Raw genomic sequence first — 11,788 nt, forward strand, 5'->3', positions numbered from 1 at the left:
ATGAGCATAAAGGTTAAGCCTGATGCCCTGATCAGATTCTCACTGGTTCAAAGGACCTGCACCACCTCTGCATATGATAAACCAATGAAAGGAGTCTCCAAACATGACAGGAAGAGTAAAACTATGATAGTTCTCTGGTAAGGACCTGAAAGAAGGTCACTTGGGTGTGTATAACAGTCTTTAGTAAATCTCAGCACAAGAATCTTGAAATAATACATCTTATGCTGCTGCTCTTAGCTAGGTATTTGTTCTTGGATAATGCAAATACCCATTCATCCCATTCAGTAGCACACACACACACTCTCTCTCTCTCTCTCTCTCTCTCTCTCTCTCTCTCTCTCTCTCCAGAAAAAGACATTTTATATCAATCAATGAGAACATAAAAACAAGAAAATTCTGACAATACAACCTCAAACTTAGACTAATGAGGTTCAAGAAGTAAGCAAATAATCTTTATTAATGGTAGTACAAAATAAGAAACACGAACTGATGTCAGACGGACGCCACAGACAAGTCACGCCTGCAGCCTTGAAAGAGGGGCCTTCACCACACAGCGTGCACAGCAACCGCGACTCCTAGGCATCCCGGTCGCTGCTGTGCTGTGGGTGGAGGGGACATCTTCCTCTGCGGGGCGATCCACGCAGTGTGTTGAGATACCATAAGGCGTGTCCTGGGCTTGGGAAAGGTGGACGATGGAATAGATGGAATAGTTGAGAACGCGTCCTTTGTGCCATGTGTCTGTCAAGGGTCGTTAGTAACTGACGGACGATACCTGTTATTGTTACCAAGACGACGACGGACAAACAACAACAACAGTGTTACAGACAGATTGGGTTAATGCTTGACCTTTGTTTTTTGTGGTTTATTTGATTTTTTTTTGGTTTTCATGTATCTTTTTTTGTTGTTTTGTTTCCAGTACTGCTACATTGTGAAGAGTACTGGAATGTGGGAGAGAATGTTGGTCTCTCGTTTGTATTGGATGATTTTAGTTGTCATCGTCATCATCGTCATCGTCATCGTCGTCGTCGTCATCGTCATCATCATCATCATCATCATCATCATCGTCGTCGTCATCATCATCATCATCATCATCGTCATCATCATCATCGTCATCATCATCATCGTCGTCATCATCATCGTCGTCATCATCATCATCATCATCATCATCGTCATCGTCGTCATCATCATCGTCATCATCATCATCATCATCATCATCATCATCATCGTCATCATCATCATCATCATCATCGTCGTCGTCGTCGTCGTCGTCGTCGCTGAAAAAGAAGAGTGATCAATAAATCAGGTGCACTGCGATGACAGTACGTTACACAAACACACACAAACAGTGCATCATGTAACCCTTTCAATTTTTTATCCAATCACCATCGTCCTTTGCTAATATTTCAGACAACTGCTAAAAATAAAAAAAGATAAAAAAAATACTACCATGGACACGTATAAAAAAAAAACAAAACTAAATAATCTTGAAACTCAAAAACTATTTAAGAAACCGAAATGAATGTTTGAAAAGCTATAGAAGATTAAAGGACAATGAAAGAAAGAGAAAAAGTGTCTATTGGTGAGTGGATATAAGACAGGTGATAAGTTTCGTCCTAATCAGGTAAGCAGGTGCACGTGGAGGGAGGCGGGGCCGCGCGCGTCTGCCTGATGAGTGATGCGAGCTTTGGGGTGGCTAGGGATGAGATGCAAGGCTACCAGATCTCAGAGGGCTGGGGTTTGGGCACGAACTTGATAGAGAGAGAGAGAGAGAGAGAGAGAGAGAGAGAGAGAGAGAGAGAGAGAGAGAGAGAGAGAGAGAGATAAACAGAGCGCAAGGAAGGCAAGAATAACAGTGATGCAAGCAGTGAGGAGTGGTATTTGGATCAAAACAGACTTTTTGTACACCATAAATCTACGTGACTAAACTAATAAATTCAATCTAAATCAACAATAAAATACACCACTTACTCGTCGTCATCGTCGTCGTCATCATCATCATCATCATCATCATCATCATCATCATCATCATCGTCGTCATCATCATCATCATCATCATCATCATCATCATCATCATCGTCGTCGTCGTCGTCGTCACCAAACATGTCCCAAGCCGAGGTGCGGGCCATGAAGACCATCATGGCCAGCAACAGCGACAATAGCGCCCTACAGGAACACAGTACAGATTAGCCACATCCCAACCCAGCGCTGCCACTGTCCATTATCCCACTGCTCCCTTCCCCTGCCCGCCCCTCGACCCCATACACACTCCACTCGACACTGACATAAATTATTTTATATATTTTTTTCTTTTTAGCATTAGTGTCTGAACTAAAAAAAAGTCCACCTCGTAGGCCGCTCATAAAAACATGTAAATGGAAAAACCCAGAAAATTAGTTTACTTTCACAAGTGTCTTAATACTCCTTTTTTGAAACAGTTAAAATCGTGAGAAGAAGGAAGACACATACGGGAAGGAATATACTGCTTTTGAATGCAAATTTATCACCTTGGTGTTTCAGTTATTGTGTAAGACTGACCTTAGACTTTATGATAGGCTACATTTGTAAAGAGGCCCTAAAGAGATGATGCAATAGTAACATTAAGAATAAAAAGCGTCGCATGAACATAATTTTTCCTTATACATCGCTATACTGCAGCAAAGAATTACCTTTAAAATCATAATGATCGTTTACAAATAAATCTCTGGCTATCTGTTAATATTAAACCCTTAGCGAAAAAAAAAAAAAGTAATCAGGAAAGAATAATTTCACCATATCTGCCACACGATCTATGCCTCCCGATGCATGCATGGTATCTAGTGTTATGGTACTGGACACGCGCACATCGAGCAGCACTCACGTCTACTGTAGTTTATGAGCAGCCCTCATCATTCAGCTGGAGAGGCAGGTGGCAGCAGTAGCAGCAGAAACAGCAGGCCCTCGCAGTGTAACTCAGTCCACCACGCTAAATATGGTGGCCTCATTTGGGAGTCTCTGACTCCTCACCATTTTATTTTGGCTCTGCACGCTCTATGCCCCACCCGCTCTATGTTCTGCCCGCTCTGACACCGCGAAGATTTGAACCCTCGACACATTTACCGAAAACTGCCATTAAAATTTGCGACAATAATATGTTTCTCCCCTTCCCCCACATCCTGTCTTCCTCATTGCGTGCATTGCTTGGCGAAGATTTTTCCTCAAGGTTAGGTAAATCCTAAATCTTTGACGATGCGAGGCGGCAAGTACGGTAGCGGGTGGTGCCAGCTGCCGTGGTACCCGTGCTACTCTAGCTGCTGTGCTCAGCGTGCCAGTGCTGGCCCGGCAGCGAGCACAGCAGCCTCCACGTAATCGCGGAAGACAATGCTCGGTCTGAAAAGGTATGCTGCATATTTATAGCCCCTGACAAGTGCCAAGGATGCCGAGACAGCGGAAAGACAAACTGAGGGTATAGCGTTTCATGAAGCACTGCTGATTAGGCACTGCATTACTTCCCTCGCCTCTATTCCTTTCTTAGAAAGATAATGACAGTGACAGGTGACAATTACTGGCTGACGCGCGCACGCACGCACGCACGTAAGCATGCACGCACGTGCGCGGACGCACACACATGCACGCACGCACTCGCGTCCAGACTCTAATGGTACAGACGCCTGGCCATGAACTTTAGTGAGTGGCAATAGATCCTCCAACACGCTTAGAGCCGCACCCAGGTCCATGCCAAATGGTCTCTGTCCTCGAGAGACTTTTTCTTTCTTTTCTCCCTCAAAGCGATGATGATGTATTGCCCGTGACGTAATCAGGAAGCAGAGACCATTAAAGAAGGGACGGGGGCCTTTTAAGGGCCTGGAGGAGATCAGAATCCTGTGCCGTGTTGCGAAAAGAGGATAGGCAAATATGACTTGACTTCCACGACACCAGACATGCGAAGTGACAGTGGGGAGTGAAGAGCAGCGGTGAGGGAGGAGAAAATACGGAACAATGTCATTCTGCCTTCTTCTTTTCAAACAACAGGCAGATATGAAGGCAGGCGGCTGGAGAGAGAGAGAGAGAGAGAGAGAGAGAGAGAGAGAGAGAGAGAGAGAGAGAGAGAGAGAGAGAGAGAGAGAGAGAGAGAGAGAGAGAGAGAGAGAGAGCCATAAAATGTCACGGGTGGAGAAAGAACAGAAATGAACGACAGCGGTGCACACACACACACACACACACACACACACACACGTGTCATAGCGTTAGGCACACGGTCCATGGTGTGCGTGGCGGGGCGACGCGGCGGCGTACAGGTTTGGAACAACAGTTGCCATCATGACGGAAGTAAGATCAAGCCCGGCACTCTTGGCAGCGTTTGGATTAGATTCCTGTGAAAACTCGCCGCCATTACGATGAAGGGACCTTTAATTTTCCTCCCGCTCTGATGAAAGCGACACTACGCTAAGGCGCCTCCTGCTACTGCTGCTGCGTCTTCGCTGAACCCTTATATATATATATATATATATATATATATATATATATATATATATATATATATATATATATATATATATATATATATATATATATATATATATATATATATATATATATATCACGAGGAAAGGATGGCGTGGCTGCGTACATCAGATGCCGCCACTGCTGGGGTTCCTCAGTGACGAGGACTTAGATAAGGGGATTCATTCGGGCAAAACTCCAAGAGGATCCTCATCCAGCATGGCTCTCGGCCTCAGGAGGCAATGGTTGGCGGGAGGCAGTCACCGCCACCATGCCGCGAGATCGAGGCTCTTTCTGCATCAAGTATGGGTGCAGCTTTATTTTGATTTTAATGCTGGTTCCGTCCTGTCTGCATTACCTGATTTACGGACGTGACGCACGCGTTCGGACGTCACGATTACGGAACCGACGCACTGCCGCCCTAAGCAGTGTTAATACCCCATGAGAACTCTGCGTGTTTCTCTAACTCAGGAAAGTGCGGACCTGACTTAGAAGACGAAGCTTCAGCATGTTTCCCTGACCTGAGCAACACAATTTGCTCAAAACCTTGATCTTGGCAGTTTTCACGAGGTTGGAAACAGTGTCAAGAAATGATCTGCTGAGGCGAAGGTTGGCGGTCGCGGGCGAGGGAGGGAAACAGAACTAAGAATAGGTTTGGCGAGCCGTCCGTGCTGATCCTGGGCCCGCGCCTCACACTCGGTGCTAATTATCCGCTTCACTGCTCCCTCCACCCACGCTCCCACTCGCACCCGACTCACACCTCATCCTCACTCAGCCCACGTCAAGCATCGGGTCTTGATTATCAAAATTTAGTTTGAGAAAAAGACAACACAGGCAAACCAACCTGCCACGTCAGGCGACTCGCATCTCACTCACTCAGCTTGTGATGTTTGGTGGATCTTCCATCAATCATCAGTTTAGTTCAGCAGAGCGAGGAAGTGTTGCTTCCGTCATCTTTCTGGTCTGACACGCATTGATACATGTATTGCTTTCCATTTACATATATTTTTCCAGGGATCAACATGGTCAACACATCCCAGGCCGCCCGCCCTCCGCCCAGTGCATGACAGCTGGCCGCAACCCGGGGCACACCGCGGCTGCTCGCAACAACTCGACAAGACACTTTCCCGGCAGGACATTCTTCGATTCTTCGGCGACACTTCTTAGAATCCTGGCACTAAGTACACTGACTGGCTACAGGAAAGCCTCAAAGCTGCAAGAGAAAACGGGCTCCTCCTTGATGAACGACTTACTTATTTCTCATGGTTGCGTCCCGTCCGTGTGAGAAGCGAAGAACAACTGGTGGTGGCGGGCGCGGTTCTCCCGGCACTCAGACCCTCATTTGGCAGCGGCCCCACTCGGGGTATGCACCAATAACTGACGTCCAAGTAACTTTTTCTCGTCCGCGCCAAACTAAGGCCAAAGGAAACGTGTCGATCAAGATAAAGGACTCGATTACTGACTCCAGCGGCAAGCAGCTGCACGAGTGAGGCGTGGCGCGGAGATGGGACGTGATGGGAACAATACATTGACTCAGCTGGTCATGCTCTCTCTCTCTCTCTCTCTCTCTCTCTCTCTCTCTCTCTCTCTCTCTCTCTCTCTCTCTCTCTCTCTCTCTCTCTCTCTGTTACGGAATTAGTAAATCTTTGGTTCTGAAATAGCATAGATGATTAAAATAGACTTGATAATAAAACTGTTTGTGTAAAGTCAATAGAATGTTCTGAGAGAAGATAAGAGATTTATATGGACAGGGATGATAAATGGACATAGAGATGTATGTTTTATACAGGGACTGCCACGAGTAAGCCCACGGGCTTCTTGTATCTTTCCTTATGTTCTTATATCACATGTATAAATGAAGCGGATTCAACACTGCTAAGCATTGCGCCATCAGGAAAAACTAATTTGCTGGCTGCATTTATCACATGACTGAAGATGTGTACGTACCTGTATAAGATATTCATCTATTGGAATGATGGAAGCAACAGCAGCAGCAGCATCAACGATAACAATAACGATATCAACAACAACAACAACAATAGCAGCAGCAGCAGCAGCAGCAGCAGCAGCAGCAGCATCAACGATAACGATAACGATATCATCATCATCAACAACGACAGCAACAGCAGCAGCAGCAGGAGCAAAAGCAACAGCAGCAGCAGCAGCAGCAGCAACAACAGCAGCAGCAGCAGTAGCAGCAGCAGAAACAGTGGTAATAACAGCAGCACCACCATTAATAGTAATAGCAGCAGCAGTAAGGTGAAAAATATCTCGCGGCGCTAACATGATTTCCCTCCTCGCTGCTCATTCTGCGTGTAGCCAGCCGTTGCCTCACACAATTAAGAGTCAATCATTAGCAATTACCCTCGTGCTCTCACCCAACAAAAGTAATCAAGATCCAATGGAATCAGATGCAATGCAAACTAACCGAATAAAGAAGGCGGAGACGCAAACACACAGACAAAATAAACAGTTGTATGAGACCCCGAAAGGGATGATTCTTGAGTCCTATCAGTCGGGCGGGGAAGCAATAAAAACGATGACAGGGAAGCTTCATGGTTAGCAGTGAGACGCTTCGTTAATTAGACAACTCTCCTCTATAATTAGGATGACACTTTTCAGGCCTCCCCCTTCACCTTGCGCTGACTCAGTATTTTGCACCATAACAGTGAGAGACAGATGGATGCTAGCATTGACCCCAAGGAGGCAGCATCTCCCCAGTGCCGCGGACAAAGAGTATCCTTGTAGAGCGCAGACGCCAGCCCGGGACAGGTATATTGTTTCCCACGTTCCAAATTAGATCTCAGGAGTTCCTTCTTGCCTCCAATTGACCACCACAGTTTGGGTCGTCCCGCTTTGGTGCGTCTTGGCTATATTAACACAAGCCTTGAGGCGCTCCCTGGGGGACAGAGGCACTGGCTGGCGGCGTGTCAACCCACGACTCAGTTACGATGCGGCGGAGAAAAGGACAAAAATGCGGAAAACTCGGCGTAGTACATACATATATCAAGAACAGTGTCATTCTTTCTTTGTTTCAGCGTATCGTACATTTCATCTGATTCATTGTAAAGTCTAAAGATCTCCACGAAAAGGAAGAAAATACTAAACAAAAATTCTTTCTACTCTCCCGGTGAAAATTCAACTCCCTGCGTTCCTCGTGCTCTTGTTCCCTTGGCTCCTTTAGTCCCTGGGGTGAAGTGCGCGGTGCCAATGCTGCTTCCCCACAGTAACTTCCCCGCTCACCCCACGTCCACTAGCAACCCTGAAGTCTGCACGCACACAGGACCAGGAATGTTTAATTGCAAGTTTGTGCGGCTCACGTTTCCCGGATAAAAGCTTTCGTGCCTCGCCCTCTCCAACCAACTTTGTGCACCTGGTGGCGGCTCGGCAGGTGACGCCTGGCGCTGGTCGTCTCTTCTTCCCTCACGCTTCTTAGGGAATCAGGAGGCTCAGATGAGTTGGTTTTGTTACTACTCATCTTTCAAGAGTAGTGTAGTATTTCCCTTTCTCTCTCTCTTTCTCCTTTCTCCTTTTCCTACTAACCAACCCACACACACACACACACACACACACACACACACACACACACACACACACACACACACATCTTTAACCTACCATCGCCCTATTAATAAAGAAGTCAAGGTTAAAACAAAATGCCAAGAAAAGAGAGAGAGACATCGGTCCAATATCCGCCTCTTCTACACACACACACACACACACACACACACACACAGGAACCTGCATATTAATTCTATTCGTGGATGCCTGGAAAGAATGACGTGTAGGTATGAGTCACTGATTGCATGAAGGGATGACATAATACCTCTGCCAGCCTCTTCCCTTCCCATCCCTTCCCCTAAGCCTTCCCCTCATCCATACATAACAAGCTCTGCCTCTCATCCGTAACCCAAACATACATGTCCACCATCCCTCTTCATATGCCAAAAGCCGCCACCACCATGCCTGGCCTTCCTCACACAAACAGACAGACAGACATAAACACACAAACACATACACATCACCCATACCTCCTTGTCCTCTTTCGCTATACAGCCACACTTCCCTCGTTTCTCCTCCGTTTTTCATCACCTCCCACACATCCCACACGTCCTCGCAGCCACCCACGCTTCCCGCCCACGCCTCCCCTATACACCACCACCTCCTCCTCCTCCACCACCACAAGTTTCACCCATACTCTTCCCTGCCAAGAATTCTGCTTCACTGAGATTTATAAATATTCTTCACTCCAAGTCCCTCCAATGTCATAATAGTAGTAGTGCTCCAGAGAGAGAGAGAGAGAGAGAGGAGAGAGAGAGAGAGAGAGAGAGAGAGAGAGAGAGAGAGAGAGAGAGAGAGAGAGAGAGAGAGAGAGAGAGAGAGAGAGAGAGAGAGAGAGTGAATAACAGCACAAGGGAAGCTGCAAGAAACCAGTAGGCCTACACATAACAGTCCCAGCATGAAATCCACCTACCTATACCCATCTGTCATCCTTATCAAGAGAGAGAGAGAGAGAGAGAGAGAGAGAGAGAGAGAGAGAGAGAGAGAGAGAGAGAGAGAGAGAGAGAGAGAGAGAGATAAACACCTACGTCTCGCCGCAAACCTAAATATCCCAGTCACGCTCAGAAAGAATTACAGTTTCCTACATTTTCCAAGCATGACTCGCACTTTCTCCTCCCTCTCCTTCCCCAGCAAGTAGAAGCGGCGCCCCCCCTCCCTCTTCCCTTCGTCTTTATCGTTCCTCAGACACTCGCCACACACACACACACACACACACACACACAGGGGACACAGGCGTGGTATCAGAACACCTGGGGAAGTTTCGCCAGCCTTGAGGGGAGACAAATGAACGCTACTCGACAACCACTGCAGTGCTGGGACGCGGGGTGCGGTTGTCAACTGTACGTAGTGGTGTGGGTTCTTTTTCGCCTCCTATTCTTGTCCTCACGGCGTCTTCAATTCTCGTGGATTTAAAAAGATATAAATTCAAGCTACTGCGGACTGTAGCTACCTGCGCGCGGGTTTCGTATTATTTTTGTGTCTGTTTTTATATCCCACGGCGTCTCCCATCTTTGTGGATTATAAAAGATACAAGTTCTAGGTGACAGCAACCAGTACCTTCGTGCCTGAGTGTTGCTTATTTATGTTTACATTTATAAGCTCACCACGACTTTCATCTGTGGGGAACATTATAGCGGATTCAAGACGATGGTTTTATCTTTTCTTTCCCTCTTTATTTTACGTCTTATTTTTTCGGACACCCAAGCCGGGACAGAATCAAATTTAGCGACTTCACGTAACGCTGTAACCTCCCCTAACGCTACCTCCACTCCCTTCAAACTGTATTCTTCACAAGTTCCTTCCTATATAAGGGCGGAAAGCAAAGGGGAAACAGCTCAAGCCTGCCACACATCGCCGCCCCGCACTGTCATCTCTCTCTGGTCCTGTCATCTCCCGCCACTACCCGACCCGCCAGCCGCCTCTCCGTCCCCCGATCAGACTCAGAGGCTCGACAGCAGCTGCTTCTGGATGCTGTTACGCTTTTTTCTCTATATAAATCCCCACAGAAGAGAGAAGCGGAGGAGGAACTAGACGATGACGACGACGACGGCAGAGAAAATAATAATAATAATAATAATAATAATAATGATAATAATAATAATAATAATAATAATAATAATAATAATAATAATAATAATAATAATAATAATAATAATAATAATAACAATAATAATAATAAGACGAAAAAGATGATGATGAGGATGATGACAGAGCCTATTCTAGTGATGTAAGGTTTCTAGAGGTAAATGCAGGTCTTGCAAGCGTTGTGACAGCCAAGACACAACTTCAGTCCCTCGCATTGGACGCGCACTCTATGGAGGGTCATATATTTAAGTGTCTTCATTGAGTAAAGTGTCCTTGGTTTAAAAGAGGCTTGTCCAAACAGTTGTGGGTTTCCCGAGGCCAACTTCAGACCCACGTCCCGCACGCAAGGGGTCGCCAGCTCCCTGCCCCTCCCCCCTTCCTCCCTCCCTAGTGTGACGGCCGTATGACCTATCTTTTCTCCGCTGTCCAGGAGCCGTCACGGAACTTACTCAACTGCCAATCAACTCTTGGTGTTGGGTAATATATACTGCAGTAGCAGTACAGTAGTCGTCGCATTATTAATATTATTATTATTATTATTATTATTTGTAGTAGTAGTAGTAGTAGTAGTAGTAGTAGTAGTAGTAGTAGTAGTAGTAGTAGTAGTAGTAGTACTAGTACTAGTACTAGTAGCAGTAGTAGTAGCAGCAGTAGTAGTAGCAGCAGTAGTAGTAGCAGCAGCAGCAGCAGCAGCAGCAGCAGCAGCAGCAGCAGCAGCAGCAGCAGCAGCAGCAGCAGCAGCAGCAACAACACCAGAAGCAGAAGCAGAAGGTAGAGGAATGAGAGGAGGAGGAGGAGGAGGAGGAGGAGGAGGAGGAGGAGGAAGAGAGAGAGAGAGAGAGAGAGAGAGAGAGAGAGAGAGAGAGAGAGAGAGAGAGAGAGAGAGAGAGAGAGAGAGAGAGGGGTAGTGGGGGATAGTGCTAAAACACACGTCCACACTTCCCGGGCCAAGAGTGAGGCGGCAGACACGTCTGAGTCAGGCATTATCTACAAAGCACGCCTCTCGCTACTCCTTTGTTGTCCTGCTACATAAATATGGCTGTAGTGGAGGGGGAGGCGGGATTTGGTTGGTTTTCAGGCTTTGCTGCCAGCGTCACAGTAGCCTGCCTGTGCTCGCCCACACGCTCCTTCTGTGGAAATGACAATTAGGAGATGAAAGTGTCTGATAAATATTAATCGATACTCTTAATTGATCTCCATTAATTCTGGTGTCTCATAAATGTGCATGTAATGTGTTACAGTATCTTGTGTCCCTTGCCGGGCGCGAGCCATTCACACTGGCAGGGACTGCTCGTCAGTGTGTCCGGTGACCACCTGCTGTCCCTGCCTGCCTGTCACCTGCATTTTCTGTCAATGTTGGAAAAAAAAAATAATAATGTTGATGTTTTTCACTAATTGCACCCATATGCATTTATTATCGCGGAGGCCCTCTCCATAACGCTCCCTGAGCTGGCGTACCGCGGCCCAGGGGGCGCTGCTCCCATTCCTACACTTTCGGTGGGCGTGACGCGGGGCAGCGGGGGGCGCTAAAAACCTGTACCTTATATATAAAATGCAATTTTTGGCAAGGCCTACAAGGTACACTCACCTCCCTGGCAATCCTGCCAACGCCTCCCACCAATGCGACGGGACGGGACCGCTTATTTTTTTCTTTAATCTTTTC

The 11,788-nt window shown here is 46.8% G+C and overlaps 1 protein-coding gene across 2 annotated transcripts; it reads right to left on the reverse strand.

Moving 5' to 3' along the window:
• Positions 1 to 439: 439 nt before the first annotated feature.
• On the reverse strand, positions 440 to 5,962 carry LOC135103437 (prostatic spermine-binding protein-like). 2 transcript variants are annotated; one of them, XM_064009647.1, is made up of 3 exons: positions 5,733 to 5,962; positions 1,969 to 2,163; positions 440 to 1,274 (listed from the first exon to the last, which is right to left on the reverse strand). In XM_064009647.1, exons 1-3 carry the CDS (start codon positions 5,741 to 5,743, stop codon positions 986 to 988), a joined length of 495 nt encoding a protein of 164 aa, XP_063865717.1. In that variant the 5' UTR covers positions 5,744 to 5,962; the 3' UTR covers positions 440 to 985. The 2 variants fall into 2 exon arrangements, with proteins under 2 accessions (XP_063865717.1, XP_063865718.1); XM_064009648.1 differs by lacking the exon at positions 5,733 to 5,962 and adding an exon at positions 2,858 to 3,281.
• Between the last annotated feature and the right edge of the window lie 5,826 nt (positions 5,963 to 11,788).

Source organism: Scylla paramamosain, chromosome 9, assembly GCF_035594125.1.
Source record: "Scylla paramamosain isolate STU-SP2022 chromosome 9, ASM3559412v1, whole genome shotgun sequence".
In the NCBI taxonomy this organism is placed as follows: domain Eukaryota; kingdom Metazoa; phylum Arthropoda; class Malacostraca; order Decapoda; family Portunidae; genus Scylla; species Scylla paramamosain.

Coding starts and splice junctions, on each gene's coding strand:
- LOC135103437 (XM_064009647.1), bottom strand. Junction 1,275..1,968: donor GACGACGACGATGACGACGA/GTAAGTGGTGTA, acceptor CTTCTTTTTCAG/CGACGACGACGACGACGACG.